Source organism: Strix aluco, chromosome 2 (assembly GCF_031877795.1).
Source record: "Strix aluco isolate bStrAlu1 chromosome 2, bStrAlu1.hap1, whole genome shotgun sequence".
NCBI classification, from domain to species: Eukaryota; Metazoa; Chordata; class Aves; order Strigiformes; family Strigidae; genus Strix; species Strix aluco.
The window spans coordinates 93,821,057-93,844,993 of record NC_133932.1 but is presented as its reverse complement, the minus strand read 5'-3'; the positions used below and the strand labels follow the sequence as shown (position 1 = coordinate 93,844,993).

Genomic DNA, 23,937 nt, shown 5'->3' with positions numbered 1-23,937 from the left:
TGGGACATATCCTCTCTTAGTGGGAACAGCCATAACCTCATTAACTTCCTTCCCTATAATATAGCTTTCCTAGCAGCAAACACAAAGGGAACTAATGATCTAAAAACTGCAATGTGGTAGCAGGATAAAAAAAGTCCTTTCTAACATCTTATCAATTACCATTACATCTTCTGTTTAACAATTCATTTAAAAAAATTAAATGACCACACAAACTATTTCAAAGAGATTTTTAGCTCCCCTTCCCTATATATGTAATAAAGACCATCAGACACCATAAAGACCATTCTAAGGTCTATTACATGAAGGACACATAATGACCACTGAAAAGAAAAATGAAAAATAAAAGAAATAGAAGTACCTTTTGGGAACTGTTTGGAACACAAGGCACAGAGGAATTGTACATGCAGAGTTGTTTCAATAGACTGAGAATACATGAGATCTTTTGTGCACATGTAATTCATTTAAGCCTATTCAGAAAGTCAGGTATGTCCAAGATTTATTTGAGTAACTGCAAACACAGAATAACCAGTATGTATATGTGCAATTGGGCTGCAATGAGTCCAGTTCACGTGGGATGTTTTGGAACTGATGTGCACATATCCCTCAAGTGAAAACTGTACATCAAATCTCTCCTAAATTGTGTCAAAACAAATCTGTGGAAGAAGTGTCTTGCTGGAGGATGGCTTAGTGAGCATCTCTAGAAGTACTCTTATCCAATATTTTTCTAAAAAAAACTTTCAGAAGTTTGTACTACCCTTGCATTCTTTTCTGCATACGCATATTATTCACATCTTATTCAACAATATGAAAAGCTTTTGTGTTTTCTATGCAACCAAAATAGATGTTTTCTGGCTTCTTAGTAAATAACAACCCATTAAGAAAAAACTTGCAATTTCATTTTTCACCTTTGTAGTCCATTAACTGTAATAGCTTTTAATGTACTTTAAGCATTCTTGAGCCTCTTGGGCTGAGTGAAAAGACACAGCAACAATCAGAGTGTCGAAAGGTTATTTTGGTGATACCAGCTTTTCCGAACCTTTCACTTAGTGGATCTTTATATTATCTGCCACAGGTTACAAATTTTACTACTACCTGTTTAGGGTTGGAGAAGTATTTAAAGCTCAAATCACGATCACTTTCACAATGGGCTAGATGATGTATAAATACATAGCCTGAACTCAGTATCTTAAGGAATTACAAACTAATATATTGAGATTTAATAGGTAACATTTAAGAAGCGAAGTGAGAGTCTAGATCTGAAATGTGTGAACTGTAAATATATTTGTACATAGATACCCATGAAGGTCTGTTTCTATTCTTCTTGTTACACTAAAATGCAATACTCAGTAAAATAAATACATTGTATAAGTATCTCTTTGTGCATTTATGTATACAAAAATGAAAATGGACAGATAAAGTATGTTTACACCAGCAGTTGGACAGCAGAACTGTGAATGAAAATTCCTCTGTACATCAACTCATAACAACTTTCTTTAAAAAAGGGCCTTCTCAGAGAATTAACTAAAATCATAACACAGACCAGAAACAGAATTTAAGCAAAGTTCTGGATCATTTGTTTGCTGACTTTGCTAGAAGACAGCTCAGGTAGAAGAGAATCTTTGTTGATGCTAAAACTTCCTTTGAATCTTTCATATTTATAAAAACATACTCATATATGTTTCTGTATTTATTAAGGTGGATAAGCATGCTTGATATATATTTACACTACATATATATTATAAAAGAATCTACTGCTGATAATGCAGAATGAATATCTAACTATATAGGATGACATATTTATCATTATTTCCCTTTTTGATGCATGACTGCTAACAGGAAAATAAAATTCTAATAATAACTTTGGAATATTTAAATTATTTCCATTTTGTACTAAGGATATATTGGAAATCTAATATTTTATTTTATAAGATATTAGCCAGAGGTCTAAGATTGCTCATAACTCTACAGGGGGACATAAAAACAGAAAAAAAGACTGGGACTTTTTAATACATGGATTTGATAAAGTTATACCTTAATTGCTGCTATCATAGTAGTCAAGAAGCAGTTATTGTTGATTATCTGAAAATTACTTAAGAAATTTCCATTAAAATCATAGTTTAAAAGCTTTTCTGAAAGAAATAATTTAGCTTCCTTTGTGAACATGGTGAATATTTTATTATAGAAAACAGCATGCATATTTTCAACAGGAAAGCGTCCTTCCCATAACACCTCAAATAACATACTCAATTTAAAATGTAAGCATGACATTCAGGCTTCATTTGCTGTTGGTGTCAATCTAAAAAAATATAAATTGATGCAGACAGAAAATTCTAATCTGATGCCCTACAGCCATATCCAATAAAACAGTTAAGCATCTAAATTTGGTGTTAAAGCAACTAACTTTTAGGTGTTTGTCCTGCAGATGGGAATCTTGGGCTGAAATGATCTGGGTTTTACATTCCTATGTAGTATATAGTGTAGGTATTGCTGGGCAGGTACCAGTTAGGAGGTGTTATGAGTGGCCATTGCCTCTAACATCAGTTAGCATCACCCAAACTAGGTACTCCAAATTGGGATCTAATGAAGTTAACAAGTAGAACTATAGTCTGTCTAAAGTCAACAGAAAATCATATACAGCTATCTGGAGCTAGTAAAAGGAGAAACTATGATAGTAGGACTGAGCTATAAATTCCACCTTGCAGATCCCATATGATCAGACTCTAGGTCTAAGGGCAAAGTGACAATGGTAAAATATACTTCCCTCTTTTACACAAAGCATAATAAGCAAGGATACTGCCCAGGAAATGTGTCACAAGTTCAATTCCCTCTTCTGCCTACAAGGAGTTGGGATCCACATCTCCAAGGGGTTGTGTGTGTAACTTTCAAGCCATTGATTATTTTGAACTTTTTTTTTTTTTGAAACACCTCAGGTCACTGAGCAAGAAGACATTCAGGATTCAGCAGTCTAGTCCTTAGGTTCTCCACTAGTTCCTCCTTCCTATGCTGTATTCAGATTTAACAGACAACATCACTGAAGAGCTGAATGAGTATTCAGCCCCATAAAAACCATCAAAAATACTTCTCACAACTTCAGACTGGGCGATTTGCAAGACTTCAGATAACAGCTGAGCAGGATAAGTGATAAAATATACCTCACCAATATTGAAGGACTACCTAGAGCAAACTCTTTGAGTCATAAAAACTTTACCTGAAAAGACTCAGAGCCTTAATTTTAACGTAAAAGGCTGAATGGATCTTTTCTACTATGACTTCTATACTTCACATAAGTCATTCTTGTGATCTGATCTAATAAAACCAAATGTGCACCATCAAATAGTCCATAATTACACGTTACAAAATTAGATACTTGGTTTTGATGATGGCTGTCAAGTACTTGAACTAACACTGTGTACTTGAACTTACCTCATTCTTCCCAGGATTGTTTGCAGTTCTACAGACCACTTCCAGAAAAAATGGAAAATCTGCTATCCTTTAATAAAGAAAAATCCTGGAAATCTAGGGTAATTGACTTCTCCAGTCATACAGATAATGACATCTTGATTTATGTATGAACTGTGGGGCAGAAGTGCTCTGCAGTGTCTCCTGCAGTTCCCGCTAGTCCAGACTAGGAACCTGGCTGGACAACAACATAACCCTTAGCAAATCTAAGTTTTCTTCTCATGGAACCCAGGGAGTGGGTGGAACTTCAGATGCATACATTGGGTCTTGCCCCAACATGAAGCTAGGACATGGCCAAGTTGCACATCTGGAGTCAGCAGCTGGAAAATGTTCCCAACACCCACAGTTTACACTTTGTCTTTGAGAACAGAAACTCCTCCTGTTTTCCTGCAAGAAATATTGACGCAGAGCCTGATGTAAATAGGCAGAGAATCAGATCCATAGAACCTAATTTGATTCTTGGTGGGATAATGACAACCTGACTCCAATGGAATGTGAGGTCACTCAAGGCTGCATACACCAGAACCTGAGAACAAATTTTGAAGACGGTCTAAAGGCAAAAAAACCAAAACCAAAACCTCACAAGAGATTTACTGATAGCTTAAACCACCACAGTAAAATAAACTAATTTTTGCAACTAATAATAATTCTGGCTAAATTTTGAATAGAAATGCATATGATCTTCAAAAGACTGAATACCCTCAAACTGTTATTCAGTTTGCAAGTGCCAATGAATTGTTTCTAAATATATTAGACTATGTTGCGAGTACTGGGTAAATTAACTCCTTTGTTTTATGTTTATAACAGATAAATGGTATTTTCTCTCCTGTATCCAACTCATAGATCAGGTCAGATAAGGGATTCATCCCTCTGACATATGCTAAGTCTTTTCAAAATTCGGTATGTTGATCAGTTGTGTCTGCTATAACTTTATTCCCCCTTTAAATTCTCTATTGACTGTAAGTAAGTTTTCCCTGATCTCAGATCACTTCAGAGATTTTTGGGCTTTTCACTTTTTTAATGGAAGAGAAGACAAGAAGAGAAAAGACAGGGCCTTCTTTACCAGGCAGGAATTTCCAGGTTCAATTAGAAGCCATTTTAGTTGTAGCTGATAGATTTCTGTCAACAAAAGTAGCTTAGAAGAAAACACAAACTTCTGTTTTTCTCTCTCTTTCTTTTGAATCAGATGATGAAGGTGATGCATTTTCAACAATAAGAGTACCACCACCTACATATGTTTGTTTGCATTTTTAAATATGGTTGCATTCTGACTGATTTGCAGTGGTAAGCAACAGTTTGGAAATCTGATTTCAAGCTCACAGTGACAGAAGTAGATAATTACTATCTCCACAAATATCTATAAGTTAAATCACTTGTTTTAATACAGATTAGATTAGTATTAAAGTTACAAGATTGGTATGAGAGACATGATAAATGTAGTCATGACAGAAAACAATTTTTAATTTAGTATACCCTATCAATCTAGATAGCCCATGAATATTTACCATTAATTCAGTAGGCTGGAACAGAGGGGAAAAAAAGAACAGAAAATAGAAGGTTTGACCTAAACAAGGACTGAAGAAAAATGAGAATTCTCAGCAGTTTTAATGAGAACAGATCTTGCAAAAATGTGAACTGGCAATAGATTGGAAAATACATTTGGGGTACCATTATAAACAAAGCCTCTAAAAAACCTGAATGACATGCAAAAATAGTAGCAATTCTTAATATGTACTTCTTTTTGCAGGATTTACCAGTCTGATTACACTTACATGAGTAACCTCAAAGGCTGAAATAAAATCGTTTATGGAAATTCAAAACAAACCTATTTGATCACATCATACTTCACAGCAGGGATACAATTTGCAGGGGCTGGGTGAGGGCATAGTATAAGCTAAAACAGGTTGTGTGTGCAATGAACCAAACTAAATGGTTTATATAAAAGAAATGTTGTTTCCATTAATTTTTCTGGTAATCCTATTAAAAATGCCACCTGTCCAGAATAGAATTGTCCAGATTTTATTTTTTTTTTCATGTCTCAATGTTCACACACAAGACAGAGAAGGTATCGTCTTATAGCTATTAAACTGTGGCACAAAATATCTTATTCTGAAATCATTACTACAGCAGTTTCTCCAGCTCTGTTTCAATGTCTGGCTATTATACCTTTTACTTTTGCTCTCATTGTGCTCAAAGAAGTGATTTTTCTGATAAGCCCAAAGAACATTTTTTCAAAGGATATGCCATATTTCTAACCTCTCTTTAACCAAAATGTTTCTAGTCTATAATACCTAAAATTCACATATATAAAGTAAATGTAACATGAAATGCACCTTTTAAAATTCCACCACCACCTGTCCAAAATCCCCTGTAACAACCCTGAACAGGAACTTAACTTTGAATATCAACAGAGATGAAATGGTGTCATAATCAGCATAAGTGCATGTGGACTACTCACCTAGATCAAACACTTTGGTCATATACTCAATTAAATTTAAATCCCATTATATAATGTGTACCAGGCTCATTTTATGCAATTCCCTAATTTAATGGCTTGGTATTAGCCTTTTTCCTTTTTGCACACATGGACTAATTTTCACGGTGCTCAGTCCCTTTGGGAAGTAGGTCACTGAAGTCAACTGGATGAAGACAGAAACTTAATACCTAAACAGTGTTGTGAAGGGTCAAAGACACAGTAGTGATGTAAAATTGTTTTTCACTAATCCTTCTTTGTAATCTTTATGAAATTCCTCCCTCATATAAATATTGTTCATAATCTCAAGGACCACAAAGTAGAAGAATCAAGAAAGCTATCATCCTGTTATAATTTAATTTGTGAAACAAACAAACAAAAAAAATTCCAATTAAAAAATAAAAATCCCAATTATAATACTATTTAGCTGTTGAGACAATACTTGTTTTACACTGAAACTGTAGAATCATAATATTCATATTACCTTTCTCAATGTGTATTCTTTTTGTCTCATGTCCCACGTCATGACCAGCCAGATCACCCTCCTTAGGTCCAGGCAGGACATTAGGTGACAAACCCATCAGCATCTGGTTCATAGATAGCCCATTCTGATGGACAGCTGCTAGACACAAGTGCATGCAGAAAGAAAATCATCTGTCATATTAACAATACACTTTTGAACTTCTTTTATATAGTCTTTCTCTTAATTTATAATTAAGAATGCTAAAAATCACAAAGTTACTTAATTAGTGCTATCAGTATCCATACAGTGGGAGAGTTTTTCCCTGTTATTTCTGTTTAAAACAATTCATTATAAAAAGAAGAGTTCAGTATCTTTGGACAAAGTTAGATATTTGCAAACATTTTCTCATTTATTTAACAGGAACTGAAATGCAAAATGAAGCAAACCAGAAAAGCATAGAAGGTTCTATGTGAGATACTTACTGCTTTATTTTTTTTTTTAGTCAGTTGTACAAAAAGTCTTGTATATTATCATTCCCAACATGCAGTCCATAACTTCCTTAAATTAAGCATTGTGGCCTGCCAGGTAATAAACACTGTTTTTCAAAATATACTGTGCAACAGTAGAATTGCTTATTTGCTCATCGGCTAGCTTGAGAAGGTCTTTCCAACAGTTCTCAAATAGACCTCAAAAACCCATATAAGGTACTTTATATCCCTATGCTTTTATCCTGAAAAAATTGATTTGCAAGAGGCTTATGTCATTTTCAGTAAAGCATTTTTTTATATGTAACCCATATTTCTGTAGTAGTCATCTTACTGTTGCTGGCACCACAAAAGCAGATGTACTTAAGAATCAGGTGCGATGTTAACAAATCAGATAGGAGAGAAAATAGTTATTTTATAAATAAATAAGCTACTGAAGTGATCCAGTATTTAAGAAACTCTGTTATGTTCACATTAGAAGAAACAGTGTGCAAAGGTCCCACTTCTCTCCACTCGTAAGTAAGCAGAGTAACCTGAATAGTACAATTTCTTCAAGAAAAGTGTAGTTCCTTAGCAAAAACAATAAGTATCTCTCAATTTAATTTAATTTACTTTTTTTTTTTATTTAGAGAACAATGGGAAAGGTCTTCAATGGTTGTAAAAAATATACTATTTAATCAACTAAAAAAAAAAAAAAATTAAAAATCCAGGGTTGTGAGGTTTTTTTCCCAGAACTTTACTTATGAACTCTGGTGGGTTGACCCTGGCTGGATGCCAAAATCTGCTCTATCACTCCCCCTCCTCAGCTGGACAGGGGAGAGAAAATATAATGAAAGGCTCATGGGTTGAGCCTGGGGAAATAGATAGGTCACAGTATATGGGATGCCAGTTTAATCTGCACTCTGAATTGTCCAAGTGGTAAGAAAACAGAATTTTCAGCTTGTCATGGTCAGGCCTCATTTCTTTTATTTGGTATGTCATTTTTCATCACACAGTAATGAAAAATCTTTCATCTGAAGGTCAATGAAGAGTCAGCTTCCTGAGTCTGCAAGGAGCCTGAAAGGAAGCAGTATAAAAGACACGTGCTGTGTCTAATCAACACAACTACGTATTGCATATAGCTGTTTCATGGCCTTCTATCTGCATGCCAAATCCTCCAGTTTCCCCTACTGACAAATTGCACTGTGGATAGATGCCTTAAAACACAAAAACCTGTAACAAAAAAATAATGAAAGGAATGGACAAGTGTAATATGAATTTAAGTAAATATCCATAAAATAGTATGTTTAAAACCTTAATTTCCAGGCTGTTGCACTGAAATATCATAGAATTCATGGTCTTTGCCATATCATTTATATCCTGTACATGAAGCCTTGAAAAAATGATATCACTCTGAGACACCATGGTTTAATTTCACTCCACCCCTTGTGGGCTATAAGGTGATAATACTCTCTGTATCATATTTCTCACCATTACAAATTTTTATACTAAAAAAATTTATAAAGTATGCAATTTTTTAATTGATTTAACCTAATTCTTCTCTTTACCAAGTACTTCTACCATGTGAAATGTTGCTTATGAAATCAGATTGAAGTTAAAAATCAAAACAGAGTAACCAGATTAAATAAAACTCAATTTCTTTAAAAAATGTTTACACTATATGTTCAGTTCTAAAACTAATCTAGCGAATTGCTTCCTGGCTGCAATTCTATATTTCATAGCTCATATCTTTATGTTTAATATGACATGATGGCAGTTTATATAAGTACCCGTTAATGTAGCATCAGATATTATGATACTGTAAACTGGGGAACATAATGTTGGGAGATAGTTATTGCAGCTGAACTTCCGAACATGATACATATGAGATCTATTTAAGATGAGGGCATTTTGATTAGAAAAACCAGCTGCACCTAATCAAATTTAAAGTGGTGACAAGAAGAATGTGACCTACGGATTCTGTCTGAAGAGCTCTCGGTCCGTGCAGGAGAGCTGGACACACTGCTGCTTCGATGAGAGGATGGATGGCTGCCAGGTCTTCGGCCCTCTTCAAGAGAAGGAGCAGGAGAAGGGCTGTCTGGAACACGTTCCTAGACCCCACAAAAAATAATTGCAAAAAAAGGCAATGTTAAACTAAACCTCTGTTTCCAAACATCACTTCCCTAAACTGTATCTCCCTCTTAAATTACAACCTATTGTTTCCTCTGTTGAGGTGTCCAGGATTTGCAGAGTATTCTCAAAGGAAAATTGGCAATTTTAGGACACCAGACCTTACATTTTAGTATGCAATGTGAGCGCTGCTCATCCTGTCAGGCTTTTAAACTGCCTTCTGGACTACTTATAAAAATAAGGTTTTTGTTTTGCTTTTAATTATTTTTTCCCCTCACTTCTATCAGCACAAGGTTGAATTGGAAATACACATTCTGGCTTATAGACTTTAGCCTTATTGGATGAGGAACGATGTCCTTTTGTGAGCAAATAAAGACAAGACACTGTTGTTTTAGCTTATGCTGAATTTTACTCCACATTTTAATTTCAAAGGGCAATGAGATCTTATGGAAGTCCTATGGATCATAAAGAAAATATAATCTCCCCACTGAACCTATACCAGTAACATGTCTGATGAAAGTCCAAATGGCTCTTTATACCATGGAGCACAATACCTGGAACAAACCACACTTTTTGGAAGAGTCTGGCCATATCACTACTTAAAAATGGGGAAAAATGCCCATTCATGTTTTTCTACCCAGGGGAAAGCCTGGCATGGTAGCCAGGAGAAGCCAGGATGCATTTCAAGATGTTCCTTGATTTTGAAAATTAGAGCATGAGGACTGTGATGGTTTGAACTGCACTTCTGCTACGTGAGAACTGTCAGTATATAGCAGATACATATATCTGACATTTACACAGAACTTTGACAGAAACAATAAACAAAGGGAGCTGAGTGCAGAGTAGTCCTTTCTAGAAAATTCTCTATCTTTCCCTGCAGTTTCCTTTTTATTGCTAATAGCTCCCAAGACTCTAGGTCATTGCTAAAATATGTGTGAGTTAGGTTGGTTTGTTCAAATGGTGATAAAAATAAATAGTTCCTACAAGGGAAATCTATTGGAGGGACTGAAAATGTTAAACTAGGGTTTTTTTTGTTGTCGGCTTTTTTTTTTCCATTTGATAATTGAAATCCTGACTCCTAATTAAAAAAAACAACCAACCCAAACCAAAACCAACAAACAGCTGTACACATTCAACTCATTAAAAGCTTTCAGTAATGAAATAATATTAGTGTCTAATAACACATACAAAAACTTGCTGCTGCAAACACCTAAAAGTTTTCCTGAAAAAGAGCATCATGTTCCTCACACTGCAGCAGTCATTATTTTTCATGCACAGTAGCTAGATGAATATTTATTCCTCTAAATGCATTCATATGAAACTTAGCAACATGACCATCTACACTAATCAATAGATTTGTTCCAGGTAAGTTTCATAATAAATATTTGCTAAATGTGAGATTCTGATTGCAAAGAGATTCAATAGACCTATGGATGGAGTGGGAGAAGACCTTTCAGAGAAATGTTTCAAGACATTTAAGTGGATTCCACTTTAATAGTCTCGGGTTTTTAAGACAAAAACATTGATGAGGACAGTTTAACTGTATCATAGCTCTAGGCTTATTATGACTTTGATTGTGATTATATGTCCATGAACTGGGTATTCAAGAGGAGGATTATAATGCAGAGGTTTTCAGAATGTAGAAGATTTATTTCTTTAGATTTAGGAGGATTTAAGCATGCACAGTGTACAGATTTGGTATAAATTGGAAGACGGTATATTTAATCACTCATTCAATATATAATTTCACTGTTTGGCATACAATGTATTGTTCTTAGAAGGGTTTCATTAAAATGAAATCCAGTGAGCACATAAGATTTGAATACAGAGCTGCAGAGTAAATTAATTTATTTAAACAGCTTAATTTGTTTATCCTATTTATTTATGTGTGCTTTTACAGCATGTATTATGAGATGGAGAGAGCAAAAGGAATGCACAGGACAACAAAATATAATTACTGCACAAACAAAACAGATAATGAGTTTTATTCACTCATATTATAACATAGCAGACAAACTCTATGAGGAAACTATACATACTGGCTTTATCAATTCATTTGTAAAATAGACTTTCACCCCAACAAAACATGGGATTGAACTATGCAGAAATAGAAAATAATTTAACACCGCAACTCATTTTTTGTATCCTTGCTTCATAATTTCACAATCAATAATATAGTCTATAGCAATTTTTTGTCTTTATCAAAACTAGCTGCAATAATAAATGGAAATGCTACTAATAATAAATTGAAATACTCTGTGGCTCTAAAAAGACATAGTGATAAACTAAAGGTTCTGGAATATCAATATAACCTGTCTCCTTACTAGAGATTTTGTGTAGAAAAGATGGACTTCGTCTGTGGTAAAATATTAACTTTACATTTGGACTTCACTTTAAAATTTTTCAAAAAATGAAATGTGCAAAAAATGTGTTCAGTAAATAAGTCAGATGATCAGAGCTGTTTTGTAACTTCTGCAAAATGCTACTTTTGTATAAATAAGTCTACATGACACAGCAAATAAACAGAATTTACTGTGTTATAATCCTGGTAACAGAAATCACCTAGGATACTGTCCACTTTCCAGTATTTTTACTAAAACTTGTCTACTCCCAGGACAAACTTACTTCTACTTAATTAAAGATATCTCTAGAGAATCTGGTGTTGGCTTGTACTGTAATGAGGCTCTTTGCCTCCCAATAAATAAATAAATAAGTAAATAAATCTGACTGACCTTGCTTTGCTGAAATTAAGTATGAGGAGGAAACTGTGCAGGGTTCAGTCTGACATCTACATATCTGAATACAAGTATCTAAATGCAGTTTTGACACATGGGCTAGAGATGAAACTTCAGAGACATCTGTATCTAGGATGCTACACAAAGGGTAGTTGTCTCCCATTTTCAGTCGATTGAGATATAAGTCAATGGAGCTTCCTCCAAAAGCAGATACCTACAGGTCAATTCAGCTGCTCACATTTGAGCCATTTGAGCCCCTGAAGGGTTTTGAGATGTCCACACCAGGCTGACAGGCAGGACCTACAAAAGGTCTGCTGCCTTCTGGAGTGGCAGCAGGGTGCCGAAAAAACTGTCCTTGCACTTACTGGCTGGTGAGATGAATAGCTCCTAAAACTCTATTTTTTTCTATATGTACTAGAAAACAAGGAATACGGCATTATTTACTGATTGTAAAACATAACACTCACTAGCTATGTTTTTTCTCCATTTGTTGCTTCCCAATTTGTTTCTACAGGTACTCACAAGTAAAAAGTAGTGTGAACAATTTAGTTCATATGTAACAATTTAACATATGGTCGATCAGCTTTTCAAAACTGGTAAAACTTTCAAATGGGCATCAGAACCAGAGATTATACTAAGCAATGGACAACACACTCTTAAGGGCCAGATTTGAAGCATTCCTTATCTTGGTGCTCTTTACAATCTGACACAAATCATTAATCCCAAGCATTTAAGAATCTGACATTTAACTCCTCAAAAAATGCTCCTACCCTATGTGAAATATTCACTTTAGGGAGCTGCAATGCCCTTTTCTATACTCTTACTCCACTGATGTTACACACGCTCAATATCTAGTCCATTTCACAAATAACAGAATTGTTCCTGTGACACTGGTTGGTTTTTTTATCTTGTAAAGAACAGGTAAAAGATTTTAACTGTCAGAGATTTTAACTTATGAGACTGAAGTTGTCTCTAGAATTAGAAACCACTCCAATTGTGTTCCAGAATACCACATATCACCCACAACACAACATTGTCTCAGTCTCTCCAAGTAGAACAGAAGTGTCTTGATGTACCTGTCAACATTTTTCAAACAGCTCTCTGCATAGATACAAAGACCATACTGTAACATCTCATTCCAAAAGTTCCTTTTAAATAATTTCCTATTAAGATGTATCTTAACATATCAGTAATTGTACCCAGAACACCATAAATACTTTTTTCGCTGTATCATGTCTTTTTCTTCTTACCAGGTCACAAAGGTAGTTATTAAATATTAATCTCTTTTTTTGCCTCCTTTGTTTCTGCTCCAGCAGCATGTTCTCTCATTGTTTAAAATGTGCCTCATTACCAAAAGTCTTCCTCAAAAGTATACCAAAATGTAAAGTTGATGGAGTCAGCTGTTGGTCCCTATATCACTATCATAGAGAAGACATTTCAGGTAATATGTGTAGGATTAATCTTTCTGCTCCTAAGAACATAGACAAAGAAGGGATATCTTCTAGGTTCTCACCACCTCAGTCTTTCCAAAAACATTCTTTATTCTTTGCCATTCCTGTTCCTTAGTGACCAAATTCCAGAATCTTTCTGACAAAGTTTGAATATGCCTACTTCCAATAACCTACCAGTTTTGCATGCACAGCCTTCATCTCCTGCATATTTCTCTCCTGCAGGTATTTTCAATCTCAGCTTTTTCCTTTTCTTCTGGTTTCCTTCTCCGTAAAACTCATCTCTTGGGCTTAGTCATCCTTTAATTTTAGTCATGGAATGAGCTCTAGACATGCAACTAAGTATAGCTGTAGAGGTATATTGCTTTTAAGACTACTCAGCTGTCTTGATGCTCTTCAGCATTGAACAAACTTCTTTAAGGATGTTTGTGCTTTCAGTCATTGAAGTGCAGAGGATAAAATAACTTATTTTCAGTGCCATACTTTTCAATACTTTAGGTAACTTCATACTAGAGAAAGGATATATGACACACACTGTTTCACAGTTAATTAAAAAGAAAAAAAAGAAAAATCTTTTAATCAGGAATAGTTTATAACATTCCAACCTTTCTAGGAAGGCACCTGACTTTCAAGCCTTTTTGTGGCAAATTATAATAATCTCTTTCACAATGTCCAAAACACAGACTTCTTACTCTTCAGTTCCTTACTGACCTATTTTGAAGTAGCGTGAGAAGTATTCCAGGAATGGCTTTCTTGTAAAATGACATATTATTTGACACTGTATTAGTTGAATGAGTGAAATAAATTAATTAAGTGGGTATCTCTTTTGTATTCCCTGCAAACAGTATATTTTGCCTTTCCGGTTTTATTTTTCCTTTAGCTTTAGTCTACAACACTATGAGACTCCAAATTAACATTTATTCCTAAGAATTGCAATATTAATTGGGCTAATAATTATTTCCTAACTTCCTCAATCACTACTATAAAATGTGTGTTATCAAACTGACTGTTATAAATTTTAATTTCTATTTCCTTATTGGCATACTATCACTAGTTTGCTAAAGATCTTGCTAACTTCCCACTGATGCACACGTCATCTTTCTCACCTTTTTCTTATAGACACAATTCTAATCCTTATCAAAATTCAGGAGTTCAAATGTTTTGTGTGGTCATTAATTGCATTATTATTTTAAATAGTGGGCCTATTTCTTACAAAGATTTTTTTTTTCTCTTTACAAATATCTTGAATTTATTTATCTCCTGGACCAAGTTAATTTAATTTCCATTTTGCTTTTACCTCTGCAATTGATTCTACCTTGCTGTTCCCATCACAAGAATAATGATAACAAAAAGACTATGGATTTGCTTGATTCTTATTGCCCTGTTTACTATAGGATTATTGGGAATATCAGCAGCAGTTAACTGACAGTAAGTCCAACCAGGAGACTCCCAAGTAATCTTTTAACAGTACTTCTACACCAACAGAGAACCAAATCCTTTGAAATCATGGGCAGTACATAAAGTGCAGTGAATTAGCCAGGAAGTGAGTTTCATAGGATTGGGCCATTACAGAGATTAAAAACAAGCAAGCAAACAAACAAATAAACAAAACTAGATGCCTATCAATACCAAGAAAGAGCCTGGCTGTACTGGCGAAACTAGAATAGCATACAAGGTGTTGACAGTTTGGAATCATGATGAAGCAGGATCATTCCTGGAAGTGTCATGGAGCCTCATAGTACAGACCTCTGGATTTTGTGGATTCTCATGAAAATGTCCTGGCAACTATTTTGGACCTGCTTCTTTTTTGTGTGTATCCTTTCAACTGAATTTATAAATTACATTTTGCCTTCCAAATGAGTATTTGGTCTAACAAAATATCCTTCTACGGTATACAAAAACGCCCATGCAACATGCAAACATACTGACATGCAAAAAACTCTTCAAATTGAATTATTAATTTCTTATTGGCAAGTTGGACAGACTTTTCCTGCTTTTTTCTTACTTGAAAAGTAACCATTCAAGCTTAAGAAGCACCACTAGGAATTCACCCCTCAAAGTCAATCCAAACTGCACATTCAGCCAAACAGCAAGAACTCATCTGACTCTATGTCGTTGTCTATACTACAAATATCTACATGTGAGCTAGTCACCCCCGGCTCATTTTTTACCCATACATTTATGTTTCCAAGGTACAACTCACCTCACTCTAAAGTAGCTATCTAAAATAGGTCCTATGAATTATGCCCTAGAAGACAGCAAAATGAATCCCATCCCTTGTACCTGGCCTCATGGCCATTCTGCATCAAATAAATCTTACACTACATACATAGTTCCCTGTTACACATGTGAATATACAAATTGCCAAACAGAAAAATTTGTACTACCTTCTCTGCATTATGAGTTACCTGTAGATATCTATTTTACATGACACAAATTAATTCATGTGAGCATATGGCTGCTTTTAGCTTCAAACTGCACCTCAGAAACACGCATGTTAAAACAAATAATAGGATCCCATAACATTTAAAAAATGGCATTATTCTGAGTTACGACCTACCAGATATACAGTTACCACCACCTAAGCTCATGATTTAAAAAGCTGTATTAAAAGTTAAAATAAATAATTTTAATCATATAGATAGAACTAATTAATGAGGTGGGACACAGTGTTCTCCAATATAAAGATTATTAAGCCATAATAAAGGAGTTCAGCTACACTTTGACCTAAGATCTTCTCATGCTAAAGGAAGAAACAGAAGTAAGTGTTCATATACATATTTATATTAACATAAATACAAAAAAAAAGTAAGAAAAGTTATTCTAACCTGGAGATTTTCTCTGTTATGTGCAAGTTCATATGAATAGATTTAAGATATCATAATTTCTTCAGTTATGACAAAAAGAAAATGAAATTAATTTTGTTTATAATATACTTCAAACTTTATAGGTATATCATAATTTTCATGTTCGCTTTCCCGATATGTAAAAGTAGATGTTTTAGGAGCTGATAGTCTTATTTTTATTCTAGAATATTTATTGTAATTACTTTTTAGTATTTAAATGTTTTATATTAAATCAAATTTCTCCTTATATAAAGAAGAAAACTTGATTTTATTTCATGTATCACATAATGAGGAAATTAAAGTAGCTTCACTCTTCATGTACTTGTCTATAGTATATTTTTCTATGTATTCAAGAAAATCACTTTAAAGTAATGTTAAAATTTCTATTTTGAATGCACAATTGTCTGTAGAAATAATAGGTTATCTGAAAAGTCAGGCATTTTTCAGGTTAGGCATCCAAAAAGGGCATTTCTGCAATTTGGGATATAATTGATTTTGTTCTCATTCTCTTTCTATAAAATGGGTTTAGCATACCCAGCTTCATAGGAATGGTGCAAATATGTATCTACCACTGTTTGCATAATACTTTTTCTGTAAGGCACAGAAGCATCCATAGAAAACTTTTGCATTCAACACAGGATTCAGATAACATGTTAAATGAGATTGGGCCAGACAGTGATTTAAAAAAATCGAAATACAGAATAACTAACCATTCACTGAATGAAGTAAGGGTTCTGCAGAAAAATATAATATGTAATGGTGAAATTAAAATTTCACTGTACTATATGGATGGAATACTGTCACATTAAGGTTGTAGACACATTCTGGTATTTCCTAATGTTAGTCTAATGTCTTTTGAAATTCAGTGATGGTACTTTAACATAGGCTTTGGATGTTATTTTACTCAGTGCATGAAGACAGTTATATCTACATATTTTACAGTAACATCTGATACGTTGACACTTCTGGAAGTTCTCTCAAGTTTATAGTACAGGAAAATTCTACTTTGTTGGTAGTAGCAGCACAGTGGAAGGGGTTTCTATCCAGGATGTCTAACTGTACTTTCAAGGTGCTTCCTATGGCCCCAGTCCCTACAGGATGGTGTGCCAGCCAATTTTGAGAAATACTTTATCTAATCCTATAAAAATCCTACATAATTTCTGCAACTGGAAAATGTTATTGGTAAACTCTTCTACACTGAAACTTTTTATGATGGCTGGTATCTTTTTGTGTTAAAATTCTGCACTGAACTCAAGGCTGCTCACACAGCAGTTACAGAAGACCTAAGATGAAGCTTCTACTGTTTGTTGCCCACCCCTCCATGAAGTGAACTTGTTCATTTTCCTCTTTGAGTCCATTTCCTTTCAGGTCCACTCTCTGAACTTGCTCACCATCACATGAGACATTTAAATGTACTCTGTTCCATCATTTCCCTATGGTAGTGTCATATTTCTTCTCTTTGGCTATTATTTGGAATTTTTGGCAACAATTACAGGCAAAAAATATAGGAACATTAAATTACATCAATAGGAACACACACATATTGCCAATGAAAAAAGAAAAACTGAATGAATGTTAAAATTTCATGTCAGAATAAGCCAATAAACAGTTTTTTTAAAAAATAACCTGTCAGTAGCTACCTTGGTTAAATAATTTAAGTTAAATCAAGTAAATCTCTGTTACTGGATAACAGGAAAATATATATATATATAAGTTATAAACAAGTATAACACAACCAGTGCTGTGATATATGTAGAGAATTAGCAAAATTTAGTCTCATGTATTTAATATGCAGTAGAAAACTACTGTGCCACTGGTCACTTTTTCAGCTTGAGGTATTGGTTTCTCCTGGTTTATTCTTAATTCTTTCTGTAAATATTAGTAACATTATATGGATAAAGTGCAATTTTTGATTCTGGCATGCTGCTCTGTTCTAACTTTTACAATGTAGAATTATTCCAAATTGCTATTAATATGACATAGTCCTTTATATTTTCATATATCTTTCTGCAGAGTGAAAAAAAAATGATGTAGTAAAACTGCTAACAAGCTGAGCCTTTGAAAACATGGGCAGGTGATGAAAGCCACCTCATGTCTAAAGCATCCCCAGGTCACAGCTGTCACACTGACTGCAATTCATTGCTGTCACAATCTGCTGTCCCTGCTTGTTGTTGCTCTCCTCTTATTCATCCAACTCATATATCTAAACATTCCATTACAAAAAGACATCTAATGTTCGTCTCATGTTCCAAAGGGCACAACACTCTTCTGAAATATAATTCTGAAGATTTTAGAGCTCAGAGTTCACTGCCAAATCTAAGGTGTTGTTTTGTAAGGCTTCCCTTGTAATTTTGTCTTTGTCTCATCTCCTGAACATAGCAGGATAAAATGTTTGGTTAGTACATGATCTCAGCTTTACTCCAACTTCTTATCATGAAGAAATGAAATATTGCCCAGTAATAGAAAGGCATTTGAAGCTTTGTGAGTTTAAAGATAACAGCACTAACTGTGAACTTGGCGAACTGGAAGGAAAGGTCAGCAAGTCATCTACTGTGGCATTGTTCACAAAGGCAATTCTCCTATCCAATGAACCAGGTTGTTTATAATCTGAAGACTCAGATTTTCTAAGACTTAATTTTGTCTTTGTTACTTAATTTAGATAAGATTCCTATTGATTTACTTTTCAGAGTAGAAATTTCTCATAGCTCTTCTAACTTTCAAGCAGAGTTTAAACTTGTAAACATCTTGTACTCTAATTTCAAATCTACACTGTCATTTCAGGTTACAACTATGAACTCCAAAATGAGTGATTCACAAACTTTTCAAATCAACTTGTGGAAACATTATCAATGAGGAAAACATTTAAGTAAAATTAGGGTTAAAAAAAAGAGCCAGAAGATAATGAAAACAAACCCAAAAAGTCTAAAAATGTAGCAGTAAAAAAAAGGAAGGTATGATTCTAATAATAAACAGTTTTGTGAAAGAGAGCAACTGCACTGTTTATCCATTCCTATAAAAATAAAGTAAAAGGAGGTTTGGCTTTCTCACTTACATTTATTCTCTAAGATTTATTTTTATTGTAGTGTGTTATTATTCATAAACTTTACAATGCCAGTGCAACTTTCAAAAATTATGCTGATTAGAGAGTTTCCTGCTCAACTACTCAGTGCATGTAATACAATGAACACTAAAATCACAGCCTCTGACTATGCCTAGTGAGGAACAGGTAAATTGCCAGTGACATTATGCCCATGCTCATTGGAAGAAAATCCCCCTAACAATGACCTCATGCTTTTATGTTGCTAGGGTTTATGTTTCAATCCTGTTCAGTATCACAAAGTGGGAACATAATTACTTGGCCATGCTATCTCTATCCATATGACCATATTCATCTACCGCAGACAAAAACAGAGAACGTAAATCTAGACATACATTGTACCACGAAGGGGCTGAAGAAAAGAGTAAGAAGGTACTGTGAGAGTAAGTTCCTTAGCCCTTACAGTATTATTGAAATAACTATGTGCAGCAAGATCTTACATTTCAAAGTGAGTTCTGGATGGCAGATTAACACTTGTGTTTATGTATTTACCTGTAGTACATTGTAGTACAAATGTATTGTGGGCAATACGTCACAGGCCTTGACTGAAGAAGTCACGGCACCACTTAGGTAGTGTCTCCATCAGGTTCTACCTTAATGTCCCAAACTTGACTGTGCAAACTTTAAAAAATGTCTATTTCACCCTTGAGTGAGCACACTTTTCTAAATAGAACTTAGGCTAATTCAGCCATTTAAAAACACTTCATTGTAAATCCACATCTTTTTAATTTATGGTTATGTGCAAACCAGATGGGAACATGAAACCTGGTTTGTTAAATAACTTGCACAAGATGTTATGCCAGGAGCTGCGCAGAAGTTGGCAGCTATGATTAAGATTTTATTAGCATGAATATGGAATAGTTGAATTTTCAGACATGACGGAGATAAATAGTGTAGATTATTAATACAAACAAATGCTTAAATAAGCAAGATTTTGAAAAAAAAATATTTTCCAGTTACGAAGTGCTGTTAAAATGTCTCAAACAGAGAATCAAAAATGCTAGGTACTTTCAAAATCTTCACCTAGATTATAATGAAATTATCTTTCCAACTAGATGAGCTACAAGAGTGAATTTAAGAAATTAAGGAACTCTGGGAGAAGGAAAATTTTCTGGTATGGCACTGCCTATGGTTAATATAATATACATAGGTACACGATGACAGAGTCTTCCTTTCAGAGTCCAATACTTTTAAACCTACTAGACAGGTTTAGATCAGATGAGTCCAAATGTACTTCTCAGTTAAGTGCTTCCTGGGTCCAGCAATGTTCCCATAGTGGGGTGAGATCTGTGAACATACCATGACCTGCTTTCCACAAAGGAAACCTTTTTTACATAGCCTAGGAGCTATGTTGTACTTCAAATGTACCTGATTTTGGCAACTGGAGAAAAAGATCAGGGGTCACACTGGGGTATGCTCCCATAGACATATTTAAATGTAGGCCACAGTAACTTAGGCAACTTTAATAGCTAGAACTAGCTTGTAAATCAACTTTATAAGCTAGCAGTCAGCTTGTCAAAGTTTAGAAACAGAAGGTTACCAATGCTTGTGAAGGTCAAATTTTGTACTCTTACACATGAAATCAAATAGCTCACAGAAAATGAAAGGGGAAAGTAGTAGGAAAAACAGTGAAAATGAAGTTTTGTTGCTGTAGCAATTCATATTTGTCAGGTGTCATTTAGCATATGCTCCATCCCAATCTTCATTTTATAGATATCTCTGTAATACCAGTGGTCACTGTACCAATTAAGAAAAGACATTTAGAATAAAATAGAGCACCATGTATGTTCCAGAGAAATTTAGTATCATCTAACTTACAAAATATTAATCGTGAAAATCAAACAAAGAACAAAGACGCAGAAATCATCATGTAATCAAACAGTTAGTTAGCAGCAGTGTTTATATTCCCAAAATATGGGCAAGATGGACATTAGGATGTCATCTAGCCTTACTGACAGAGCACCTAAAAGAAACAATTCTGAAACCAATGCCATAACTCCCCATGTTATCAAAGGTGAGAAAGGGATGCCACTGAAGGTGTCCAAAGGAGATTCTATGTTTGAAAGTGCAGGTACCTAAATTAGGTCATCAGACTGCATTTTTCTAGGTCAATAGCAACATAGATTTGTTGACTTTTAACTGAATGGTTCTTTATCATTCTGGGCTTGTTACGCTAAAGAGGACAGGAGCACTTGTTGAATGTCTTAATAAAGTCAGACCTCTTCATTCTGTTTAAATCATCATGAACTTCAACACTTCTGTAACTCTTGATTTGAAGGTCCAAGAGAGTTTAAGTTTACCCATTTTTTGTCAAAGGAATTGCACTAATGGACGGATATCCAGCATAGCCCTAACATATCAGATAACCTTGCTTTTGCATGTCTATTTCTAACATACAAGTGCTATATAAAAGCACAAAAGTTTGTGTACATTCTGTATCTCATTTATTAGAACTAAAGAAGGATAACAGGTAAAATGGATATCTGAATAAATGTCAAATGAAATTATAAATATCTAGTGGTAAGGGAGCAATCCCTTTAAAATGAAAACAGATCATCTTCAGTCAAGAGAGAAGATTCCATGCCTCTGCTAAGTACCTCTATAACCAGATTAATTTAGTTACAGGCAGCAAACAAAACCTAAAATGGGTAGACAGTTTCAGATATTAGATATTTTTGAGGTATCTCTACAATACTACAGTTATGGCCTGCAGATTACTGGGTCTGTTCTGTGCAACTTCATTCCATTCTGCTCTGGGATTTGGTAATTTAGGTTCTGCAGAAGTAAAGTATCAAGCGTTTCAGCCTTCTTCAGATAGTTTGTAGCATTTCAGTTCAAATGCTTAGATTTAAAAGCTGGAAGAACAGTCTCTTCTAATTTAAGAAAGGAGTAATCTCTTCCTTCATATTTTGAGGAACATTGCCATTAGATTACAGACTTTGAAATATGAGAAATCAGAAGGCTGAAATGCTTCAACTTGGGCACTGTTTTAATACTGATTTAGAGCAGGGGTGGCAGGAACTGAGAAGATAACACTGGCCACTAGCAGCCTACTGTGTTCCCAGAGCTACAACAGTTGGGCTTCTTGTATATATTGACTTTATGACTTACCTTATAACATTTGACACCTACCCACCTTTACAATATTTATGATAGCTGTGAGTGTGCCAGAATTTTGTGTTTTGCTTTGGGTTTTTTTTACATAGTTACCTTAATAACAGATGTCTCAACTCTGGATGGAGGACTCTGCACTTGTGCTGCTGCCGCCATGTTAGCAATGGTACTAAGGTGATTCATCTGGCTCATTGCCATCGTGACAGAGGCTGGAGGTAGGCTCACAGGAATTAGTGGGTGGGGCATCATCATAAAAGGAAGTTCCAATCCTGGTGGAGGAAAAAAAAAAGGGAAATAGGTTTATGCATCTTTTTAAAACATTGTCTTTTTTTTCCTCCTGATGGACAGTATTCAAGTGATGGGTGACAAGATGGTTCACATTGCAGGACAAAGCAGCTATATGTCAGTTCTGTTCTGGGATATGCATGGGTAAATCACTAGCAACCATGGAGGGGTTTCTAGCCACAAGGAGAGGCTATTAGACCTCTTAGTTTGTTCATATCAGTGTAATGTATAATATCATTGCTAAGCAATTGCTGGTTATTATCTTTTTTAATATCTGCTGTAAGGTGCCTTTCAATGCATTATTATGTCACTGACGCACAGTTTAGCAGTTATTTTAAGTATCAATTTTATTGCATATGTATTTGTTCTTTACTGTCTTCACTTCCCCTGCTTAATACTTTAAAGGAAGTATTCCAATATTCCCCATATCTTTGATTTTTCATAGCCTATTTATGTAAACACAAAATAAAGACAGGAATTGGAAAACTGCTGATGTTAGTGCTGAAAGATATCAACCCGTACCATTTGGCAGAAGGTGGTTCTGTTGAAGAGGGTTGAGAGGATGGCTAACTGGAACATTATGCTGTCCAGGCAAGTTGGGGTGGTTAACAGAGGCCTGTGATCCTTGGGTGGGGGGAGACTGAAGTTTTTCTTTATCCCAAGAACCATCACTGCTGCCTGTGGGGAATGAATATATATTATTTGGAATGAATATATATTAATTGGATTTGAAATTTTCAATGTCTGAATTTGCAAGCAAGGCCAGCAATCTAACCTTTTTTGCAAGTGGCAATTTATCTTTTTTTTCAGTATGTGAGTTGGGGGAAGGACTTTTGGGGGTTTTTTCTACCCTCTGAAAAAGATATGTAAGGATAACTTTTTAAAATTAAGGAGTTGAACACAAACCTAGAAGTATTATAGTTGTGCTCATTCACATGCAGTTTGTGTTTTATGTATATTTTACATATACTTTTGCCACTCTTGGCAAGTATAACTATATATGGCATTTGTTTTATAAGTGAGAGAATATTTTTGCCTGCAAAAGGTCTAAAAAAATAATATTGCCTGTTATGCCAATTAAAATTTAAACTACAGTCATATTTCTTCTTGTATTTGTGTATAAACAAACATTATAGAAAGTAACTAAAAATGAAATTTATTGAGGGCACCAACACGCATTTATATGTGCTTGGCTGACAATTCTATTTTGTATATTCAATTTTTATTTCACATTATTAATTAAAATGTAAGGGATTATTAATTGATTCCAGCAGTCTTCTGGTAGTGGAACGAACTAACAGCAAGGAAGAATGTGGACGGGTAAGTGTTGAGACAAGCAATAATTCATATATTTGAGAAATACCCTTCTTCACTATTGCAGACCTCCTCATAAAAATACCCACAGAATTAAACAGAAGAATAC

At 34.6% G+C, this 23,937-nt stretch overlaps 1 protein-coding gene across 9 annotated transcripts in view; it reads right to left on the bottom strand.

The window, feature by feature from the left end:
- Positions 1 to 23,937, bottom strand: part of DACH1 (dachshund family transcription factor 1) — a 364,290-nt gene that overhangs the window by 95,528 nt on the left and 244,825 nt on the right. For 5 of the 9 annotated variants that reach the window (XM_074815548.1, XM_074815545.1, XM_074815547.1 and 2 more), the window contains exons 4-7: positions 23,037 to 23,192; positions 22,326 to 22,498; positions 8,835 to 8,970; positions 6,417 to 6,554 (exon numbers count right to left, since the gene is read on the bottom strand). In XM_074815548.1, the coding sequence (XP_074671649.1) occupies positions 6,417 to 6,554; positions 8,835 to 8,970; positions 22,326 to 22,498; positions 23,037 to 23,192 (603 nt within the window). The remainder of the gene's footprint in view (positions 1 to 6,416; positions 6,555 to 8,834; positions 8,971 to 22,325; positions 22,499 to 23,036; positions 23,193 to 23,937) is intronic. The other 4 variants (XM_074815553.1, XM_074815552.1, XM_074815546.1 and 1 more) reach the window with 3 other exon arrangements.